Source organism: Hetaerina americana, unplaced genomic scaffold (genome assembly GCF_022747635.1).
Source record: "Hetaerina americana unplaced genomic scaffold, ioHetAmer1.1.p SCAF_2, whole genome shotgun sequence".
Classification (NCBI taxonomy): domain Eukaryota; kingdom Metazoa; phylum Arthropoda; class Insecta; order Odonata; family Calopterygidae; genus Hetaerina; species Hetaerina americana.
The window spans coordinates 39963745-39987809 of record NW_027286763.1 but is presented as its reverse complement, the minus strand read 5'-3'; the positions used below and the strand labels follow the sequence as shown (position 1 = coordinate 39987809).

The 24065-nt window shown below is 37.5% G+C and overlaps 1 protein-coding gene across 2 annotated transcripts in view; it reads right to left on the bottom strand.

Annotated features, from left to right (window-relative positions):
* Positions 1–861: 861 nt before the first annotated feature.
* Positions 862–24065, bottom strand: part of LOC139688376 (insulin-like growth factor-binding protein complex acid labile subunit) — a 72883-nt gene continuing 49679 nt past the window's right edge. For both annotated transcript variants that reach the window (XM_071585915.1, XM_071585916.1), the window contains exons 2-4: positions 9840–10466; positions 4601–4990; positions 862–3773 (exon numbers count right to left, since the gene is read on the bottom strand). In XM_071585915.1, coding sequence (XP_071442016.1) covers positions 1933–3773; positions 4601–4990; positions 9840–10299 — 2691 coding nt within the window. In that variant the 5' untranslated portion in view covers positions 10300–10466 and the 3' untranslated portion in view covers positions 862–1932. The remainder of the gene's footprint in view (positions 3774–4600; positions 4991–9839; positions 10467–24065) is intronic.

The following is a 24065-nucleotide window of genomic DNA, read 5'->3' as shown; positions in this document are numbered from 1 at the left end:
AGTGTTATCTTTGCAATCATTGATGTCATTGGTAGCCTCTTTTCCGTAGAGAATTTCCAAATTTCCTATGGAAGCAATGGAGATATCCCATTATTCATTGCATCATGTTACAGTAATCAGAAATAAACTGATTTGCTCATATTTTTTTCTATTTAACATTAGTACATGGCTGCAACGCGGTACCTTCTCGAATAGGATGCAAAAAATTAGAAGAAATTAGAAAAAAAATTATCGAAAAACATGGCGGGAAAAATGTAATTAGGCCATATCTTAAATTTAAAAAAATGTTTTTCTCCCTAAAACTGGATCGATAGTATTTCTGCTCTAGCTTAATACTCACGCTTTCACTATTTCTTTAAAGTTACTTTGTGTACACAAATCTTCACTTAAATCAAGCGATCTCGTGAAACAGGTGAACTTGAAATATTTAGCAATGTACCAGTCCCAATATAACAACTATTTCAGTTATTGTAACCTGTCCTTTTGTCTTAAATTCCCCGACGCGCGTAAAATTTAATTTATTTCAGAAAAAAAGACGTTTTTATGTTTAAATGTAAGGGAGAGTGAGACGAAAAATGCCTTTTATATTTTAAAAACGAGGTGGTTCAGTTTTGTCTCCAATTAACCAATCTTAAGTCGCAGCAACTGAATAACAGATAAAAAGGATGAAAAAAATTTGAAAGCTCTTCAATAGCGTCATTGATTAGTGGCATATTTTTGATAGGACGTCCTTTGGTTGGGTTTTAAAATTATTCTCTCATTGGGTTAACTTACCTCTCTGACCTTTAGAGCATTTGACTAAGTAAGGGATAGAGGGTACACAATTATGGGACATAGACTTAGAACTTATTGGAAGGTAAATCTACCAAGACAACTTTTTAATTACATTCAATACATTTGGTGTATATTATTATATATAAATCTCCTTATATGACAAATTCCAAAGAAACTGCGGGAGAGGCCGCAACAGTAACTTTTAACGGAGTCATCCGCTAATGTGCATTTCAATGCAACAATTCCAGAGTGTAAAAATCATTCGCATTCTCCATCCCAGTCAAGGCGAATGATTTTTACACTCTGAAATTGTTGCATTGATCTTCTTATATGAATTGAAAAATTATTATAATTTTTATGTAGTTAATCTATTTCATTCTATTAATTATAGTAACGAAAAAGGAAAAGTTTTATAGTTACAATCAACGTGGAATACCTTATCCATCTTTTGCTTGCTAGCAATTTTATTGCCAAATGGTCCTTATGTAAGCTTCAGGTTTGAATTCAAAACTGGAAATAACACATTTCCATAGAATATTTGTAAATTTACCATGTGGCAGGTAAGGTGACTTAAAAGAAGTGGTGGAACTGGTTTCATTTCAGGATACGTTTAGTAAATCCTCATTTTAACAATGAGTAGATTGGGTTACTCATGATTTTCTATATTTAAAGGTTGAGTGCATTGAGTGCAACGAACCTTTACTATACCAAAGTGTTTATTCACAGTAATCTAAATCTAGAGAGAATAAAATGGTAATAAATATTTATCTTAATAAACAACACACCATAATTCATATTATTAATACGTTCATATCCATGATCATTGTTATCACTTTAAATGTTCAAAAAATCACGACGACGTCATCTATTTGAACTTCATATGTTCATCACAAGTTCAGAAGCACTGTTTTTCTAAATTCCCTAATGTTCTATGAAAAATGCTGTACATCACAATTGGTTATTAATTCATAATAAAACTTTTATCCATTGCCTTGCCTATGACACATACTCAACGGTCAACTTCTTTCAATACTCGCACTTTACTTTGGTGTATCAATCCAGTCTCAAAAAGGTATCAGAATGAACACAAATGCGTTCAGCACAAAGGCGGCTCACAGGAAAAAAGGTGCTGCTACTGGTTCATTTCAGGAGGCCTTCTTAACGCTGTGTCGTTTCCCTGTACGGCTTGGATGCCCATCTAACTGTACCTACATTGCCTAATTCCTCCTCATCTAGCAGAAGGGCATTACCTCGGGGCGCTGACGACATCCTACTGCGCACAAACCATACTCCTGCTATCACTGCAAGTAAGATCAAGGCACCCAAAGAACAAGCCAAGGCAGTTGTGGACCAAGCCCCAGATGTCTTGGCTTCTCCGTCGGGAGTCAATGGTGCCATGGCGACATCTGCAGGCTCTTGGTGTAACCGAGAAGCAAGTGCCACCAACTTGGCAGGAAGGGGGCCACATTCATGGTGCTGGTGGGACGAGAGGACGTAGCGAGACCATGGAATCCTCGTTCCGTCCCTTGCCGTGCAACGAAGGCCATTTTCCTCTTCTATCGAGGCAGCGGCCACCACAGTGGATCCAGTTGGAACAGGCGGGGATCGATGGAGAAGAATGTCACTATCGCTACTAGATGCCCAGTCCCAGAGGTTCACCAGTTGGCAATCGCAAACCCAAGGATTACCAGCTAGACGTAAAGATTTCAAGTTTACTTTTGAAATGAAGGCAATAGATAAGGAAGTTAGATTGCATCTGCGCAAATCTAAGGAACGAATACTTGGAAGATCAGAAAGAAATGATAAATCGAGAGGCGTAGGTTTATCGTCTACATGAATTATTTCCACTAATGATGAATTGTTTGACAGTCTATCCCCAGGGCCTTCAGAATGTACAGAATTTTCCTTATGGCCGAGAACATCTTTACTTCTGGGTTTTGAAAATTTTTCTATCGTTCGACCACTCGATCCCAGTGGATTTCCAGCAAGAGATAAATCAGTAAGATTATGCCCCATCCAAAAAGTTCCTCCCGGTACATGTGCGAGCCCACACCTAGAAAGATCCATTTTCGTAAGGGATGAAATATAAGGAGGGAATGGACCGCTAATTTTTATAGGGTTCCCGGCGAAATTTAACTCTCTGAGATATGGCCCCGGTTCATCATCAGCCGTATCCAATATTGCGTCCTCGTCGTCATCGATTCGTTTTTTCTTTTTATCAATCTCTGCGGTGTAGTCCTCATCTCTTGTGGCCTGCGGCATTGTGTCTGGGGACGGAAGCTCAGGAAAACCGCAGTCTGATAGCTCCAGTACCTCAAGTTTATACATCGAAGCCAGGAGTTTATTTTCCAGACCTGGAATTATCACATTTTCCTTCATTACAGTAAGCATATTACCCGATAGCGAAAGCCTTCTTATTTGCGATGACTTTGCAAAAGTATCGTTCGGAAGATGAGAAATATTACATCGTGACATGTCAAGGTTTTGTAATGCTCTTAACGCCCGAATAGACTCAGAGAGACGCTTTTCGTCTTCCTCATTGGAAATCGATTCTGAAAGCTCTCCGCTCCCCATATCATGGCTGACTGGTCGTCTCAGTAGTGGATTATCTGATACATCTAGTTCTGCTAACACGTTTTCAAGTGCAGAGAAGCTTTTTGAACTCGGCAGTCGCTGTATTTCGCAGTGATCTAATGCAAGCCTTTTAAGTTTATTCAAATGTGAGATGGACCAGTCCATGTCCATTTCACTGGAATCGGCTACCGCAGGCGTCGTTTGAGTTTTGGAAAGATCGTTCCTTCCCAATTTGAGAACTCTGATATTGCTCATTTTGGATAAAAAAGATAATGAGGAAAGCTGGAGATGGCAGCCCGATAGATCAAGCAGATGAATGTTAGCAAGGGTGGATAAAGTGTCGGGCAAAGATGAAGATGAAGCAGAGATATCATTGTCGGCTAGCATCAGAGAACCCAACATGGCGGTGTCTTTGAAGGAGTCACCTGTTTAGGAAAAAAATAGCATGAAAATAAAATAAAAAGGTTTTCCATTATAATAAAATAAAAACTCAATTATATGTTATATTTATAAAATAATTATTGATATATATATCAGCCTCTGGCATAAAGATGTATTAAATTCCGTTATGATTTCATAATTGCATTAATTACACTATTTTTTTATCCTTTCTCGTTTGTAGGAATTATGTAGATGTTTTGAACTCTTAATTTAATTGAACTCTTAATTTAATTGAACTCTTAATTTCTTAAGATGCAAAAACATCAATAGGGCATTATAACCGTATATATCGACAATATTTCTTTAAAAATATATCCCAAGGTTTTATCAGAGCATACAGAAATGTGAAGACTTGCATTTTTTATTAACAATATTCCTTCATTATATTAACTTTTAAGATTTTAATGAATAAGATTGGTATTTCATTGCCGGTCTCAGTGACAGCGGGGTAACGTCCTCGTTCAAAACCCAGAGGCCGCGGGTTCGACTTCTAAGTTGGTGGATCTATGGGTAGATGTTTTTGATTCCCGTTGTTAATATTTCATATTCTTAGTCCGATGCAAAAGGCCGTTAACTGGCTATTCTCGAAACAGTATTATATAAAAAAAATATATTTTTCCTAGCTATATCATTAACTTTATTTATACCTCGCCCTGAAGAGTTTTCCACTTAAAATAATTAAATAATATAAAAATACGCTTTATTTCTTTCATATAACTGTGATAAGTAATGTATTCTATTTTTACAAAAAATATGTATACACATATATATGTAATTATAATATATCTGTATGCATATAAGTATTACTTACTTGGAATATTTCTTAGACCAGTCCCACGGAGATCAAGATGATCTAGGCGATTAAGACCGGTGAGTAATTCGGCTAGTTTTGGTTCCTTTTCGCTGGCAAATAACTTGGGATTCCATGCCGCCTCAAACAGCTTTAAGTGTTGAGATCCTTTAAGTAAATCTGGTGATATGGACGTAAGCAAGCATCGATTTATTAGCAGTTTCTCGAGGCCCGTTAAAGGCTTAAACGCTTCAGCATCTATCGACTCAAGTGGGTTCCCTGAAAGATCCACCTCGGAGACAGCAGTTGCTTCATCGAAAAATCCAACTGACAGGCGACGTAAGCGGCAATCGCTTAGGTCAATGTTCTTGAGTGAACGGGAAGTGATGAATGATTTTCCTCTCTCTGGCCCTATAAATAAATACAATTTATTATTACGTATACGTCGAAACACTCTTAGCTGAATGTACATTACCAATTATTTTTATAATGGAATAGGTGAGGGAAACCTGACAAATATGCTCTTCTCTTGCTATATGGTGAAAAATTTATGACGATAAAGTATTATCTCATCAAAAGAAATTATATAAAACTGGAAACACTTCTTTAATGACATTTATGACAATAATTATTGAGTTTTTCATCAGCACACAGACCACTAGTTGATTTAAACAACTCTTATTAGAACCCATCACTAACGGGATTCTAGAATTATGTACTTAAATCAGTATAATTGTAAGGACTCTTAGAACATGTAGTTTAATAAATAGGTCTTAGATTCTGCCATCTATAGTTCTTTGCTTCACCTCTTTTTATTATATAAACGAAATACCATTATATGCTAAATATCCATAGATCTAATAACAAGTCAGGAGATTCATAAATTATATTCATTATATTTAAAAGCTCCATTAAATTATCAATCAATCTAATAAAAGGCACTGAGAATTTACAACTGGAATCAGAAGTTACAATTTTCAATTCGAAAAAACGTAATTGTCACTCAATTTAAAATTAAATGTATCAGGGTACTGCCAATCTGAGAAATATCGAAAACACTTGGATAGGACTGACGTATCATTAGATTTTATAAAACATCAGGATATTTTTTCAAATCGGTAACAAAATAATTAATCTGAGATAATTGAAGATGAATGCATATTCAATTTTGATTTGTGGTTAGAACCGTTTTCTTAGTTTTTGCTTTAAATACAAAAACAGCATTTAATCAAGTTTTGACGTCAGTATACAGGATCCGTACAATAAGTATTGGGACTAATTCGCTGTAGCCTCAAAGGAGCGGTGGATGGGGTCCGACAGGTTCCTCGGTAGAGAGGTCTTCCACCACTCAGGCGCACTTTAGTTCAATCGACTCCGGGAATGATTTGAGACAGGAGGTGGGTTTTGTGACATATGATTGTTTGTGGCGTAGTCGCGCTAACATGAGGCGCACCGTCGAGCAACGCTGCGCTGTAAAGTTTTGCGTTAAACTCGGGAAATCCACGTCGGAGACTCTTGAACTCATTAAACCGGCTTATGGGGATGATGCCTTACGCCGCACAAGAGTTTTTGAGCGGCCCAACATGTTTAAGGAAGGCAGGAAGCTCGTCGAAGGCTCGGAACCGCGTCGGACGCCCGACGACCACTCGAATCAATGCTCAGGTAGCCAAAAAGAATAAAAGTTTTGGACTCTGACAGGCATTTAACCATCGCCCCTATCAGTAAGGAGACCGGCCTTTCAGTTGGAACCGTCCACACCATTGTCATAGGGGATCTTGCGATGAGGAAAGTGTGCGCGAAGTTGGTGCCGAAAGTCTTGAGCGAGGAGCAAAAACTGTCGCAGATGGAAAATTCGCGAGAAATTTCGGACAGCGTTCAGGAAGATGAAAATTTTCTTGACAACGTTATTACTGGCGATGAAACATGGGTGTTCCAGTACGACCGGAAACAAAACCTCCAAGTTCAGAATGGCACACGCAGGGGTCCCCGCGTCCGAAAAAAGCTCGGATGTCAAAATCCAAAATCAAAACTATGCTGATTGTTTTTTTCAACCGACGTGGCATTGTTCACATGGAGTTTGTGCCTACTGGAACGACCGTAAATGCCACATTTTACGTAAAAGTACAGACACACCTGCGAAGTTGCAAAACGCGCGTGCGACCAGCCATTGTGAAGAATTGGAAACTTCACCATGAAAATGCGCCGTGCCATGGTGCGATTGCTGTGCGGCAGCTGCTGACGGAATTCGGCATGGCTACGTCGCCTCAACCCCCCTACAGCCCCAAACTGGCTTCACCTGGCTCTTTCTTGTTTCCACGAATAAAAAGGGAGCTCAAAGGATATCGGTTCGACTCCATCGAGGCGGTTCAAGCGGCGACGACAAAGGCTCTCAACAGTATTCCGGAAACCGAATTCCAGCGGGCTTTTGACGAGTGGCTGACGCGCTGAACTAATTGTGTCCATGCAGGAGGAATGCAATTTGCAAATTATTAAGTAATTGTAATGAAAACCGCCATAAAATTTGATTTTTGGAAACAGGCCCGATACTTATTGTACGGACCTTTTTTGTTCCCACAAATTTACGTTCTTTCAATTGTAAGAAAATATTAATAAAAATTAAAAAATAACATAGATTGAATTTAAACACCATGCCTTTATTTATTTTCTAGTGAAAATGTCTATAATAATGACAGCAATTTTTTATTATTAGTTACAGAATAAGTTAGTCGCAGACCAACTTTTACATTTAAAATTGACTCGAAACGAGTTTTTAGAAGAGAGTTTAACGATTCCGATTATTCACATAGCTTTCAAACAAATCTCTTTTATTAATGTAATAACTGCCTTTCAGGTCAAGAGTTTCCATGCGAAAGCTACGAAAAAGGAATATCTTTAATTGAATGCACCGCAATAGTTCCTTGGAGATTTATAATAACAGGGGTCCAGTTAATTGGTAAATAGATATATTTAAAAGATTTTGGATAAGTTTGCAAGGGAAATATATTGAAAAACATTCAAGTTATACTTTTACGTAAGCTGTAGTTTATATTTGAGATAGGGTATTTGCTGACATACAGTGGAACGCTGGTCAGCAATCTGCGTTCTTCCATTTCACGCAAAGAACTAACACCGCCTGAGTTGTTGGAGAAAGTAGTTGCTATGAATCACCACCTGCCACCAAATTACTATTCTGATATGAAATAATTCGTAAATTCGAATGACATGAGTTTCATTTTCAAAATTAGCAGTAATATAATTCTATTATTACTACAGCTATCTGTAGTAAATTTAAAAAATATTTTTTTCCGTACCCTTTAGTTTTGTTCGGTGCCATTTAAATATACGAGGCAACTTTTGAGTGCTTATAAACTACCGCAGGCATATTAAAAAAGACAAAAATAATGGGGACAAAATGAACAATTGTCTGAGAAATATCAAAGGTTAATTTGCAGAAGAGCCCCTAAGATTCCAGAACTCATACTCAAAGCTATGTCCATCATTGCTTCACGGAATGATTAATTTAGGTGGTTCCCCGTTAGTAGTGTTATTAACGCGACGCCACCACATAAATGACCGCGTCATAGAGTCACAAGCCCTTCAAACCGCCTCACTGAGGAACAGACTCAGCGCGGAATACCTTTCGTCGTATTCCTGGACTTAGATCTAAGTTCATCCGGAGGCATGGGTGACCCTAATATGAGTAATTATCATTGCACCTGATATCACAGTTCTAGCGGTCGTCAAAATCCCCAAGACCATGCATCATGTCAAGGTTGTGGTCCATTGGGAGAGACTTATAGTAGAGCTTCCAAATTACATACCTGGATTTTTGTTCATGTACATACGAGGGTCATCCGGAAAGTAGTACCCGTTCGTGCCGCATGAAGTGCTGACGACGCGAGTAGCCGCTGGACGAGGTCAGATAGCTTCAGTGGCTTGTCTGCCTTCTCTGAGCCAAGTTGCGTGACGCTAGCATTGCCTGTGTTGTTTCTGTGATTGTTTACAATGTTTAAAAAAATTGAGAACGCCGCCAGTTGTGAAGTGAGGGCAGTGATTAAATTCCTCAATGCAAGAAACGTTCGCCCATGTGATATTCATCGCCAATTAAAGGAGGTGTATGGAGACAATGTAATGGACGAGTCGTCTGTTCGGCGGTGGTGTCGCAACTTCAACATGGGGAGGGGGAACACACACGACGATGAGCGTTCGGGGAGACCGTCTGTCATTACAGACCAACTGGTGAGCTCAGTTGACGAATTCGTGAGGAACGATCGGCGCGTCACAATTGATGACATCTGTGAGCATTTTCCCAATGTTTCTCGAACAATTGTTCATGAAATTGTTAAACACCATCTGCATTATGCAAAAATTTGTGCAAGATGGGTCCCTCGCGTATCTCAATGAGCTGGCGGCGAAGGACTATGCAGCAGGAATACAGAAACTTGTCACACGTTATGACAAATGCCTTAATTTGCTTGGAGATTATGTTGAGAAGTAGTTTAAAGTATCCTCTTTCAAATAAAAATTTTTATGTTTGTTAATATTTACTTTTGTGTCTTTATTTCACGAACGGGTACTACTTTCCGGATGACCCTCGTAGATCAAAGATTTCTAATAGGCTTTTTAACAAATGTTGCCTTCAAATCTTCATTTTCATTATGTCTTGGTGTAGTCCTTTTATTTCTTGATAATAGCTATGCATAGGTCTTAGGGCTATCTGTTTTCGTTCACACATTGTATGCAGACTTAAATTGCAACAGCTGCTATCATTGAAGATTTTTATATCTTGGAGTCCAGAGTCACTTTTGGTGCGGAGAGATCTCAGAATATGCTTTGAGTTGACTGTATAGCAACTATAGTGGTTCGCGGAAAAACTTAATTTAAAATTAAATTTAGTTTTTATTCTTGTATATTATAATATATGCGTTCACAGCTCATTTATTTATGAGAGAGGTAATGAGTTTGCGGTCTAAGGAAGAATCTGAGTAATTGTCTCACTAAACTCATTAATGCGAATATCGCTTATTCTTTTTTCGGGGTATTGTTTCTCAATTTTTAATTTTTTTCGCAATAACATGACTATTTAGATTTTTGTATCTAAGAATTGTAGATAGACAATCTATTAACAACAAGAAAATTTACCTTTAATACTACACTTGCCAGGAATGCACCAGGTTTGTAATCATAACTACCCTTATCATAGTTGAAGACGCTTCAATTAATAGGCTTAAGACTTTGGGCCAATACCGGACGCTCTTACCTGTTAGAGGATTCCGTCGAAGCTCCAATGAAATAAGCCCCGGAGAGTTCAGGAAAGCGTTTCGGCTGAATTTCTCAATAGCATTGCCGGAAAGGTCAACTTCCAGCAAATGCGTCAGTCCAGCAAACGTCTCCCCCGTGACCTCAGTCAACTTGTTCTCCGCCAAGTGAATCCTTCGAAACTTGGAACCCGGAGGAAAATTCAGGCTGTCACTCTTCCCGTTGATTTTATTTCTTGACAGGTCTAGTATGTAAGTTGACTCACTCAGGCCACTTGGAATCGAAGACAGGCTCCTCATTGAGCAGTCAACTACCCAGTTGATGCGAAAATAATGGCAGGAACATTCTTTCGGGCACTCCAAAGGGGGATACTCGGCAGATATAGGGGACGACAGTAGGGCGATCAATAGCAGCAACCCTATGAAGGTAGGGATGCCCCTTAGAAGTTTATCTTTCCTCATTTTTCCTCGAAATTTGAAAAGAGAATGTTTCAAACTCTTTCGGGCTTCAAAAATCTCAGAGATAGTTGAGGAGAATAAACCGATGATCTACTTCCACGACTACAAAAGATTTCTTCCTTTTAGTTGATCCGATAAAAATTTCATCAGGTTTCTTACAGAAGTCCAATCTGAAAATAAAAGGAATACTTTAATTACTGGAAAATTCGACTTAGGCTACACGTTTGAATTGAGGTTTATTGGACATATTTTATACAGCTTGTTAAATAGTCTGTTTGAAACTCTCGGTTTGAATGAGATTCAATTTATTAGTTATTTTATAATTATAATTTATATAATAATTGTATTATTTCGTAAATCATTAACAAGTTTCTTCAATCCTCCAGAGTAATGAAATTTCTATTGAATATTGGTGCATTTGTTAAAATGTAGAATTCTAATAAAACGTTAGGCTCAACTCAAATGACATCAAATTTTATCCGGAAATTCGTTATGAAATATGCACTTCATACGTACCTTTTTTACCTGTATTTAGAGGTAAGAATTAAACTTTTAACTTTCAACTCATGGAAAATCACTTTTTTAGGTTTCTTAAATATTTATCCGTTTTCAATTATGTTCGTCTTCGTTAATCGGTTTTTTTATGATTTTGTAGGCATAAGAAATCAATTGATTGACTGGTGCAGTATGGAAAAAATATTTACCGTAACCAATAAATGGGAAACATTTACTTAAAGTTTAAGTTAACTCAATATACTGAAAATGCCATTTTATTTTTCGGCCAATCCCTGTGTAATGAGTTTCTCTAAGACAAATGAACCATTTCTTATACTTTTGAACATTATTATCGTGTTAAAACGCTATTCTGCCCGGAGGGTGCTCTTTACCCTTACTCAAAGCTATTTCCTTAATCACTGTTTCTTTCCATTGCTCATCACGCTCTCCGCCTTTGGCAGACAACACTTTCGCTGGAACTCCAGTTTAATGTCTCTGAAGATGAAGTACCAGATTTATAAAATTATAGTAGGTTTAATTGATTGGCCACGTTATTGAAATCAAAACTGCTTCATTTTCTCTAATCCAAGGGCCGTGATATTCTCCCTTGAACAGAAAATTGGAAATATTTGCCACCCACCCAATATTTATGCGTCTATGGCTTTAATCACATTGATACCTCTCTTAAGCCCGATAAAAGTAATCTGTCTTGACTTCAACTCCTATGGTGTATATCCTTTATATATATTTTTTAAATTATTCATAATATTATTGAATGGAAAAAATACTATTTATAATGTTTTGTGTAGATTCTAGAATGGCATAGCCGTAATTTTGTCGTAATACGACCAGAGAAATGTAAAAAATCACATCGGACTCATTCCATGTAGGCCTTGTATGAGTATTACATATTCTATATACGAATGGACAGGATATATTACCGCGGGCGGAATCTTGGTATCCTCAAAATAAAACATTTATTAGCTTTCTTTCGTGATCATTCTTCTTGAAGGCCCAGGTACGTTTACTGGGATATGATGTGATTAGGTGTGAAATATTTTCTATTGTATGGAAGTAAATCATTGGCAATCTTCCAAACTACATCCGATATTGGACTGTCGTCACTTTAGGGAGCAACAATTATTTTGTGGTTGGTGGAACTCACAAAATATAATTATGAACAAAATATAAAATGGATACTACAAAATTCACTATCCATATTGAAATACTGGCTCAGCCATTTTGAAAAATTATTCAAGAAGGATTTTTAGGGTAATCAATTTAAGTTCTTTGTTTAAATTCAAGTAGAAAAATTAATTTTGCATGTTATGAACGTAGAAAAATGTCATTTAATTAGACAATACATTTAAAAACATAGTACAATGTGTAAAAGGTAAATTGCATTTCTCCAAAATGTATTAATTCTGTTTATTCCATTTTGCATCGATATGCTACTGAAAGCCTACGTTCATTGCATGAATTAAACATAGAATACGAGAATCGTAAAATAATATATGCAGTATCCTGGCTTCCCATCCAAAGGGCTATGGTTCAAATCAAGGTGGCGTCAAATATTTTTCAGTGGTATCTCGATCCCTACTTGAGGTGCGTTGTGGAGGGCACTTTGGGTGAGTACGCCGTCCGCAAGATGTGATGTTAAGCTGCGGACCCCTCAGCGCCTTTCGTTAAGAGTAGGCTAATGCCGACGCCGGTTTTCTCTCCATCCTTTTCCCTTTCCTGTCCATCCCTAATGGCACAAATGACCTTAGCTGTCGGTCGCCTCCTATAAATACTATTAATACTGCAATAGAGAATGGAATACCCGGATCGTAGCTTTGATCTCAGCTTTGGGAAAAATTTTGCTGGTATTCCAAACTTGTTTGAGTGTTGAAATGTAGAATAATGAGTTAAAATGGAATGTCTCCAGGTGCTTCTTCTAAAAATAGCCGACAGCCCGCCAGTTTTTTCTCTATACTTCACATCGCGTAGGTTCTCTACTAACCTTCATAACCATAATTATTCTGCAGTCATTTCCGAATTGGGTTGCATTCAAAAAACAAAATATCTACTATAGTAATCGTTCTTAATTATACATATTTAAAGGAAAACAATATTTCACTTTATCACCACCCCGTGTCACAAATAACTCCTGGATATGTGACATATTGTTCGAAGTAAAATATAAACAAATCATTTCCAACCGCCTTAAATGTACTGCTTTGTTTTTTGTACATTTAAATATTATCTCCTTCTCGTGAATTAAAAAGAAAGCTGTTTACCAGGAACGTCAACTCATTCAAGTCTATTGCAGTGAAATGTTCAGGTGGAGTGATTTTTTTGGTTGATTAGGCTTTGGGATTAATTTGCCACAAGAGGATAATTTTTAGTTAGGAAGATTGTGGGCAAGAAATTTACCTTTTCAAGGGTGCGAAAGGGTGAGTGGGGCAATGGATGGGAGATAGTAGGTCACCAGTGAGACGCAAAAAAGATGGATTGATTGATTGATTTATTGCCCAGTGAACGTGCTTTGTCGTTCACTGCGGGGGAGAGGCTTTGTTGAATGGGAAAGGAAGGGTGCAGAGCGGTGGCGTGGGCGAACAGGTGTGCTAATTGGGAGTTTGTGCTCAGCGTTTTAAAGTAGGGCAGCATTTTGGGCGTGGGAATTGATTTTTACGTTTCGTTCGCCTAATCTCTTCACAGAGAGACAGGGGGGTAAGGGTGGACGAAGAGGATATTTAAAGAGATGTGACGGAATATCTGAAGCCTTAACCATTTCCAAATGGTATCGATGCCGGATCAAGACGTTTTTGAGATAATTATTTCGAAGTTAATTGATTAGAAATGGACTCGTAAAGCATTATAAATATATATTACCAATTCCATTATCGGCTAACTTATTCATGGACACTGTAATCTCTAATCCGCCGTCGTAAAACTACGATTTCACTGAAATTAGATGATCATTCTTTTTTTCTGATGTAAAATTAAAGGTAAACTTATTATTTCAAAAAAATTATAAAAGTAATACATACACTCTTTGTATGAATCCAATGTTTTCACAAATTAACAATTGTTTTCGGTCATAATTTATCAATCTGACGCTTAAACAGCCCAGAATTGTTTTTCTCCGTTGGGATAGTCATAACTACCTTGGAAATTCTGATAAATTTGACATCTCAATACAGCAAGGGGGATATCGTGGCTCATGCAAAGTCAACCTAGGACCCTCTAACGAGCAATAATTGCCAATTAAGTCGCAATTTTACATTTTATGACATTGAGTGATATTTCAGAAGTCATTTATATTGCATATAATTAATACCTTAAACCAAATAGAACGGTCAGCAATTGACCAAAAACAATTCGAACAAAGAGAGATTCTTCCCATGGAAAAATGTTTTTATACGTGTATGTTCTATTAATTTTTTGGACTTTTGTTTTGAATTATTTATCAATTATATTATTTAGAATATCAACTCAATATTAATATTTTAATCGAACCCTTAATTATATTTGAATTTAATTATTTTAATTGAATAATAATTGAATTATACTTAATTTTGCATAAATTATTCATCATTTTGAATGTTTTCTCGGTTTTTGAAAAGTTTTTGCAAAATATATTTATCCCACGAATTTCTGATGTCTTTTCTATTGAGAAGGTATGCATTCTCTTTAATCTTACGATATAAATGCACCGCTGGATAGCATTACCAAGGCTCCACAAAAGATGTGCGATTTTATTGAGTAATTTATGGAGTTTGTTTTATTTGTAAATGTAACGTATGAAAATGACATATTACAGAGGTCGCCTAGAGTTTATAATTCTTATTACCCTGGAATATTCAAGAATGTAATCATAATATTGGTAAAATCGTATATATTTTACCTAAAGTGATTATGAAATGCAAGCTTTGAACATTTCCTTATGGAAGTGCAGTTAGTTTGCTATTTCCTTCAGAGAACACGAGAAAAAAATCATAATTCGCCGCAGAGCTTTCAGGCACCCTTATGGAGCTAAAAATCTCAAATTCACCACCATTTTAACCCGTCGCCGCCATCTAATGGCACCGAAAAGGAAGTAATTGAAGAAAGAAAGTAAGAAGACGCGCGAAAGGTTGACTGTGTACGTCATTACTTATCTTGAGGAGGACGGCGAAAATTTGCCCGGGGTCGCTGGAAGAGGGGTAAGAAAAGGAGGGGGAGGAGACAGGCGGGGGATGAAGAATGACTTCGTTGGAATTTTTCTCCTTCCCCACCCACCCACCCTGAAAGTTTAGGAGAGAGAATGGAAGCTTTTGAGGGACGCAACGAAGGTGAGAGGAAGGGGCAGGAAGAAGAAGGATGAGAAGAAAAGGATGGAAGAGAGAGAGAGTAAAGAGAATGAGGCGGGGATGAGTGGATCTCTCCCTCTCTCTCTCTTTGAGTGATCAGGGCGGAACTGGAAGTGATGGGGTAGACAAGAAGGGTGGGTGGGAGGAGAGACTCTGAGAAGGGGACGGGGGAGTGATATTGCATACGCGTGCCCGGGGGAGGAGATAGGGGTTGGGGTTAGTGGAGATGTGATACGAGAGGCGCGAGGGAAGGGTTTGGATTGGGAATGCCGCTATCTGCTGCTATTACGGCGAAGAGATTAGATGGAAGGTAGAGTTGGAGGGGTGTGTAGGATCTGCGGAGGAGAGGGGGGAGAGGAGGAGTAAAGAAGGCCACGAAATGAAACGATGTGGAGGATTGAGAAACGATTTATTTCCGGAGAAATTGATATCACCTTTGTATTTAACGAGGGAGAGCTATAAAAATACAGACGCTAGCCATGGAAGATTTTCGATATCAACATCAATCACTTTGCTTGGAATTAAAATCGAAGTGTCCCAACTTCTGGATAGGTCACCACTCAATTAAGCGATTAAAATTATTGATTTAATTTAGCTATATCATAAAATGTTGATTTATGTGTTTGTCAATCTGGTTTTAAGCTCAATCACGAAAGTACGAAGAGAAGTACCATCCTCTTTCATAGCGTACTCACTCTTAAAGTGTTATGAAAGAAAAATTTAAAACATTATATTCAGACAGATAGTGAATGTTCTAATATACCCTGTGAAATTCTCTAATCAATGCATGACGGGAACGAGCATTGATTGTGCTGTGAGAGAAAAAAATCGGGTGTAATGTGTGAATTTCATAAAATAATTTATTGATTCTGCCTCCTGTTATCGTTACAGATTTTTCTAACAGCAAATTGGAAAGTTTACACTTTTGAAAGTGGTCTTCGTTTTACTGTGTTTGCTAACGTATATTAGGTTAAGAATAAAGTACTTGAAAACAATATTATCCAATAATATAAAAAAAGAAGCAGTAAACTAATTCCTTCACCAAGTTACTACCAAAAATCGTTTTGCGTGTTTATGTGCTTTCGGGAATTTATAACATACTTCGTATTTGGTAGTCTCCTACTCCCATAATCTGTTTAGTGGTAAGAGTATTGCAAGAGCTATTTATCTTGATGAATAGCCTAATTATAGTTATATAATATGTTATAACGCTGATCTAACTGTTTATGGTATATTTTTAATGCTGACTTCATATATAATCTCAACGGAACGAGATTTGCTAGGTCGGAAACTTTTCAGACCACCCTCGTATATCGATGGAATGAAAGTTTGGATGGTCGGGGAGTATTAGAGGAATCGCTTCCCGGTCAGTCTGTGTGAACATATTTTTGATGGAAAAAACATATGTTCAATTTTTCATGAACTCTAAAGGAAAAATAAAAATATGCAAGCATTTAATAGTACGTATTAATGTTTGGATCTACTTAAGGTGTTGAGATTGGGATAAAATAAAAAGGCACTACGTACCATTAAAATGAAATATGATTCATAGAGTGTTATTGTGCTTAATTAATATTTATAAAATGATAAGCCATTTAATTTGTGCAGAATTGTAATTAAGCAAAATACACACCATACAGCGTTCTTAGGTGTTAAAAATGAACAATGGCTGAGTGGCTTTAAATAAATACAGATTTTTAAAACGTAAGCGTCTTAGAAGAATAGTGAGCACCTATTGTTTTTGTTCGTTAATAATTACTTAATAATCAAAATCCTTCTACGTTTTCCTACAACGCATAACATCCTCCAGCCAAAAAAATAGGGATAGTAATCACGATACTCAAATTAGCATTATATTAATGCTAATTTATGTTGTTGTTATGTAGATAGTACATTTCCTTTCGTTTTGCGATTAAACTAGAATTAAACTCGTAGTACCTGACACGGAAATTTGGAAATGAAATTGATACGCATGACTTTCACTTTTGGAAAACAAAACTGGCGAGAAAGAATCAGCTAAATTAGAATACACCCAGCCATGCCGGGGGATAGAAGAACGGGGGAGAAGGTTTCATGGCGGTAAAGTAGGAGTAGTGAGAGGAGGAGCTAAGAAGGCAGGAAGAGAGTTTGAGGAAAATAGAAGTCGGTTGAAAGGCCAATGGAGTTGTATTGAATTCCGAGGGTGTTGAGAGGGATTTTGGAGGCGTAGTGGGTAGAGACAGGAGTGTGAAGATGAGAAAGAAGACGAGCGAGGGGAGGAGGAAGGGGGGGAGGAGCAGGAGTTAGAGGGGAAGTGGGATTGTGGTGGTGTGGGCGTGTGATGAAAGGGGTGATGAGGGCGAGGCCGATGGGAGATGGTGGTATGGGGTAAAAGTCGTCCTGGAGCGGAGAGACGATTGGGATTGCCATGACGAGGAAGGGATGGGGAGGGAAGAAAGGCAGGAAGTCAGATGTTGGGTGGAATTTTAGAAGGAAAGGGAATTGAGGAAATGACGGATGGTGAGTGGATGTGAAAAGATGCGATCGATGGGGACGAGAAAAACCAAGAGAATGGGAGTGGTTTTACGCATTTCATAGTCGTCGCTGTCTCCTTAGATGAGGCAGCCATATCTTTTCTGTGGTATAGTTGACACAATATTTGCCATTCGCGCCTTGGCTGACGCCGCTTGCTTCCTCAGAAGTTAAAGAATATCATTGCTTTTTCAGCAAGTTAATATTTTTCCTAGTCATTGGCGATTAAATGTTTTTGTCCGCACGTCAAATAAGTAAAAATATTTAGCACTATTTTCAATACTTCATTTTGGCCCTCAGTGTAATTTTTATTAATTGGTCATTGCCATCCATGCAGCTTTCCCTCTTCCGTTAATGCGTGTACGCATTTATTTATTTCAATTTTTTCTATTTCAGTGTACCAGAATCATCAATAATTTCATCTACAATTACACAACCCGCCGCGGGGGTGTGTGGCGGGGGGCGTCAGGTGACCACCCGTAAAAAAGAATAAAACCGAATGCAACACCAATAACATTACACCAATATACACAAAAAGAGGTGTAAATATTCATGCAAAACCGTTTTCACTAACACGCATGTAAATGCATGTATCATAAGCTTACATACCCATGCAAAATACCTAAAAATATACATTATGTCTACGCAGCGATTAATCTTGTCCTGACTTGTAAATTGAATGTTGTTACTATTTCTATGATGACTGATTCATTCTACATTTCCAAATTGAGTATGGAAACATTATGCCCACACTCCAGTTGATTATGCATATGAAGTTTGATTTCCTGGCAGTCACCTTCATTTTTACACATTACTTACGTATTCCTATTTCTGCTCTTTCTCATGCTTTCAATAAATGCCTTGGGGTAGCATAATGGCCCATTTTCGAATGTCGTCGTAATGACGAAGTAAATATGTATTGTGAAGCTTCATGAGGTGTGTTTTGTCATATTGATGGAATTTCGTTCTAAATATTTCTATGTTGAAGACACAAGTTTGGTTCTTTAGATTTTATGTGAAATGGATGTTTTGGGCTCATGTGAATTTTTCACGAATAGTTTCCAAGTTCAGTTCTATGAAGGACACTTTAATCAGAAAAAAGCTTATTGATGGCATAAAATTTAGTTGGAAAAACACAAACGTTATAATATCTTTTTGGAAACACAAATTGACTTTTTATCTCGTATTGAACATGCTAGTATGTTTAGCCATTTGTTTCCAAATTTAAATGTAGGAATAATGTACAAAAATAGAATTGCCTTGATTTTAATCAGGGGAATGTTTCTTTTGATAGTCTTATTTTGACACACTTCTATGTATTTTTTAAATGACTTTAAAAAGTCTATGGAATGATTGTTTTCTTGGCAGCTAATTAGATGGAGGGATACGGTGGAATATAAGAATTTGGTAGATGAAACAATCCAGTGGGAAATTCACAGCCAATTTCAATCAGCACAAGTGGATAAAATAAATAGTTTTATTGCTATAGGTATGCGGATTTACAGGATTGCTAAAAATAGGTAAATATTTACTTTAATGGGAAAGGAGCAGGGAATCTCACCCTCCTAATCTGCTGAGTCGGACGCCTGAGGGGCCCGTGAGGAGGCAACGAGGGGAGGAATCAAGGCAGAGCGGAAGGGATGTAGATAAGGTTGAAATACGAGCTGGTATTGCATGGGGGTTGGATGAGGGTGAAGGGGGTGGGAGGTGATCTGATGTGAGAGGGAAGAGTGTACGGGGACGAGAATCGAGAGATGGGGCGATTGGAATAGAAGTGTGAAATGGTAGAAGCGGAGTAAAGAAAGGGAAAAAGGAATGAGCTGCCAGCCGAGTTGACACCCTTTGTCTCTCCTACTCAGATGTTCCCCTCGAAAGAAAGAGAGGTATGGAGATGAGGCTTTAGATGTGGCGTACTAGTCTCTTTTCCCTGCATACCTATTCCATCAAACGAAGGAATAAGATTGTCAGAGATCTCTCGTCTCTGAGTGAGAGACGAAAAATCTACCAAGCCTATGATACCTGTAGATTATCATATATTTATGATCAAATAAAAATGTTTTGATAGATTACAATCAGAATATTTAGACGAGCACAGCATGCTAAAATTTTTTCCCAGTGATAAAAATCCATCCATGATTTGAGTTGTATGAAATACAATTTTTCTAAGCGATTATACAAGGAAGGTAGGTTCAATTGATTTTTTTTCAAAATAGGCGACAAGTATGAACTAGAAGTAAGGACTAAAATGACTTGAAATTACTTGTTCATTACTAACTCGTGGATAATATGTTTTACAATAGGTATTTTGTCTAAGAGTTGTATCCGTACAGAAGGAATTGGAATTCTTCCATATAAAGTTTGGTAACACTAAAGATGTTATTAAATTTTTCTATTTCTAATCGATTAATTTTTATTATTACTTACTAAAATAGCTAATATATCAACTTGCCACAGCAACCCACTTGAAGGTTGATTTTGTAAGTGAGATAGACTCATCCCGTGCTAAATCTGATACGGCATGTGTGATCTGATAGCCGAAACCGATTTAGCTTGCATTCAGCTTTTGGGTACCCATAGGCGTCAAACCTAGAATCGTAACTGTACCCTCAAATAGCCCATTATGCCCCAGCTTATTATAGTGAAAAAATATTATTACTTAATTTCATTCATATCACGCAAGAACATTAGGCACCATATTTGGTATCAACCACCGAACTGATCAGCTCTATTTCGGTTTTCGACGTAATACAAAATGCTCGTCATGAGCGACCAACAGCCGCGAATTAGTTATGTGATTAAGCTAGCTGTTCCTGATCTTCTAACTTAAGGAAGTATTTTAATTTTCTGCAAAGACTGAACGATAACAAGATGGATATAATATCTTTTACTTACTTTGGGCATTATATTCAATACAATTTTTTATCGAATAATTCATTGAATTTAATAGAATTTGTACGAAGGTGATGTTAGTTCTACTTTTTAACAAAAGAATTTATCAAACACATGAAGCTGTCGTGATATTATGGTATTTTTAGAAAGGTATATACGTCAAATTCTTTAATTTTATTATTGTACAAGTACAATAAGTTATATTTCTATTTCTTACCTCGGGAACTTTTAAATTGGATGATAGCAAATTTAGAGGTATTTAAATACTATTCATGTGTAACTATATAATATATAGTTATTTTAGAGCATATTATTTGAACATATTTCTACTTTGCGTGTCACCAGCGAGCCCCAGTTGTTATGTGCGGCAGAGGGACATTCTACACTTGACATACAACATCAAAGTTAAGTTTTTCTTAAATGTTAACATCGAGTAAGGAACTAAGTTACTGGTTACAATAGGTTGTTAATTACCAATGTATATTGAAATGTTTTAAATGATGGATATAGGGTTACAAGCTACATATTCTTTGGTTTTTAAGTGTAAAATACTTATTCACGAATGCGAGACGAGCTTCTAGTACTAATATGATATTTATATTTCTATTTCCACATAAAAGTATTCAAGTTCCGAGTTCTTTGACCTAATTGTTGACAGGAACTCTATCTTAAAGAATATTTTTTTGAAAAAATTATATTTAAATTATTTATAAAAATATTTACCTTTAATATAGGGTCTACTATACGTATTCATGGAAATGAACTTTCTCATGATCTTAAATGACATTTTTTCTAATAGTTTGTTTTATTTTTCATCATTAAATTTTAATAAATATTATTGTTCCCATTGGAGTGTGCCTATGTGGTTATTCCACCTTAGTGTAAGATTAGATTGCGCCTATTCAAAACTTCACGAATACGCATGAAACGAGCGTATCCGCGTGTATATCTACGGAACACCCTGAAAACCGCCGCAAAAGCGCGTGGCGGAGGTGGTTATGGCAGCAAACATGGATGCAGAATTATTATTTCAGGTAGACATTCGAATTAATTGTACAATATTTTCGAGCATTTACATGCCTACATGCATCATGCAAAGGTTAGTGTGTTTGACCAAATCATTAGTTTACTTTTTAAGTTAACATATTCAGACACCTGGGCTAGATATTGTACCGTGCGAGGGAATAACGAGTACTTGAATCTCTCTCGGGGACGGTTTCTATCTCCCTTATTTTATCTCTGCGGTCGAATATACAAATATATAATTTGGCGTCATGATAATACCTTCTATGTTGCAAAAAAACTCAGAAGCCCTGTAACTTTCTGAAAGTCTAAGCCTTGACAGCTCTTTTTGAGAGGCAAGGGATTCCCGACCTAATTCCTTCAGCATACCCGTAACCTGTGTAACTTTGTATTTGTAATCATTTGACCAAAATTAATTATTAACGTCCACACAGGTACAGCGTATGATCATATGATCATACGCCATGCCTGTGTGGCCCTTAATGTTTACTCGTGCCTTGAAAACTTACGAGTGGACACTAAGAGAGAAGGGTTGTGTGGATGATGCATACCCACGTGTTTGTTTGGATATATGGGTGGCATACGAGGCGTATATTGGGAAGGAATAGTACTGATCTTGGAGCACAACTCACTTTTGAATCAGTCCAAACTAAAACAATACTCTTTTCGCTTTACAGATATTCTCAAAAATAAAAGGTTAATGTCATGTTCTGTGTTTGAAAGTGGCACCACATTTTTTAACATAAAATGAGATAATAACGTGCCATACTAGGAATTTGCTGAACATTTCGTAACAATATCACGGATATCATCTAAAGGCACCTGGAATTGTGTTTATGAATGGAACATGAGTACTGGAATGGAAACCTTTGACTTAATTTTTCCTGGAGTCGAAATAGAAAATTTTCACGTGAAAAACTTTAGGGCGGCATAAAAATGACCTTATCAGTCCATTATTAATGAAGTTTGAAATATGTATCCAAGGAATCTTAATTTTATTGGCAAATGAAAGCATGAATTTATTTTCTAATTTCATATATTTCCAGGGCTATCTAGAGATGTGAGCTCGGTAGGGGAAGATAAACGAGATACCCGAGGATTAAAAGAGAATGAAAGAGTGGAATCGGCGAAACAGATTGAAACTGCGATTGGGAATTGAAAACTCTTTGCTGTTGATTAATTCATTTGTGCGGGAAATCGCAGAATTCATGGGGGAAATATCAGGAGCGCTCTCATTCTCTCAATCTATATATAGCATGGGAACTCCCTAACCATTGGGAGAGTGGGCGTGTGGAGTTACGATGTGGATGAGGAAGATCTTGGTTAGCTCTCCGAGTTAGACTTGAGGGGGGTAGTTTAAAGAGCTGCCAGGCCCTTAGAAAATCAAGGTTCAGTTCGAACAGGAGCGTTAGCGGTTTGGGCCCGTATAAGGGGAACAGGGATACGGAGGGGGAATTAGGGAAAGACCATTGAGGTGAGAGGGATAATTTATGGCCTGGAGGCAATTCGGGAGGTAAAAGGTTGGAGATGGTGAAGGGAGAGCTGGTGGGAGGGCGAGGGAACCGGGCGCGCAAACTCCCGCTGGGAAGAAACGGAAGATCTTTTGTGTGGGCGTGTTGGGGGGGAAGGGCGTCTCTTGATGCTAATCGTTGAGCATTTAGGTTGATGGAAATCGGGGTTATATATCTGCCCGTCGCGTGGCCACCGACGTGACCAAAGTCCGGGCCACATCCCGAAGAGTTCATGTTTCACTTTTCCATATCATTCGATCAAAACCCTCCCTGCGCTAAATTTCTCTCTCCTAATCTCATTTGTAGCCCGCAACATAACAGGTCATGTATTTTCAGAACAGAAGATTTTCTATCACCTGAAACGTAGCCTTGCATTGTAACGAAGAGGATGTACGAGTACTATTTTACCCTGGATTGGTGACAGATTAACAACGAATTCTAAGTATTCATGTGGCTATAAATTGATTATTGCTCGTTAATCTTTAAATTATGTAAGAGAAAAGTAAGTGATCATCTTGTTACCAGTGGAGATTTTATAATGAGGTATTTGCATCCATTAAAAAGGATCAATTTTCATATTCCCCTATCTCATTTTCGAAAATTCCCAAATTTATCATAATTACCTTATCCTTCCATTCAGAAATCCCTTTCCTTATGATGGAATGACGTCTCGTCGCCCCATCATTTTTAGTTTGTAGTTTGTGGCAGCTCGTTCAATAGAGTTGCTTATCTGCAGCACTCCTTTGTTACTCCACGAAAAACATTTCATGGTAGAAGACGTAGAATATAAAGTGATATGGTAAAAGTGAATTCAAATTTTCGCACTTAATGCGCACAGTTTTCCTATCGCCGCCGGCCAAAATGCAATATTATCATGCAGTGACGAAACGCTTGGGGCTTAGGTACCCTATGGAGCTGCTAACTTCTCTCCCGATGCAGTATGCTGCGAAGTGACGAGAAAGATGTAGGGAGAAACGAAATTTAAAAGTGGAATCGAAGTTCAAGG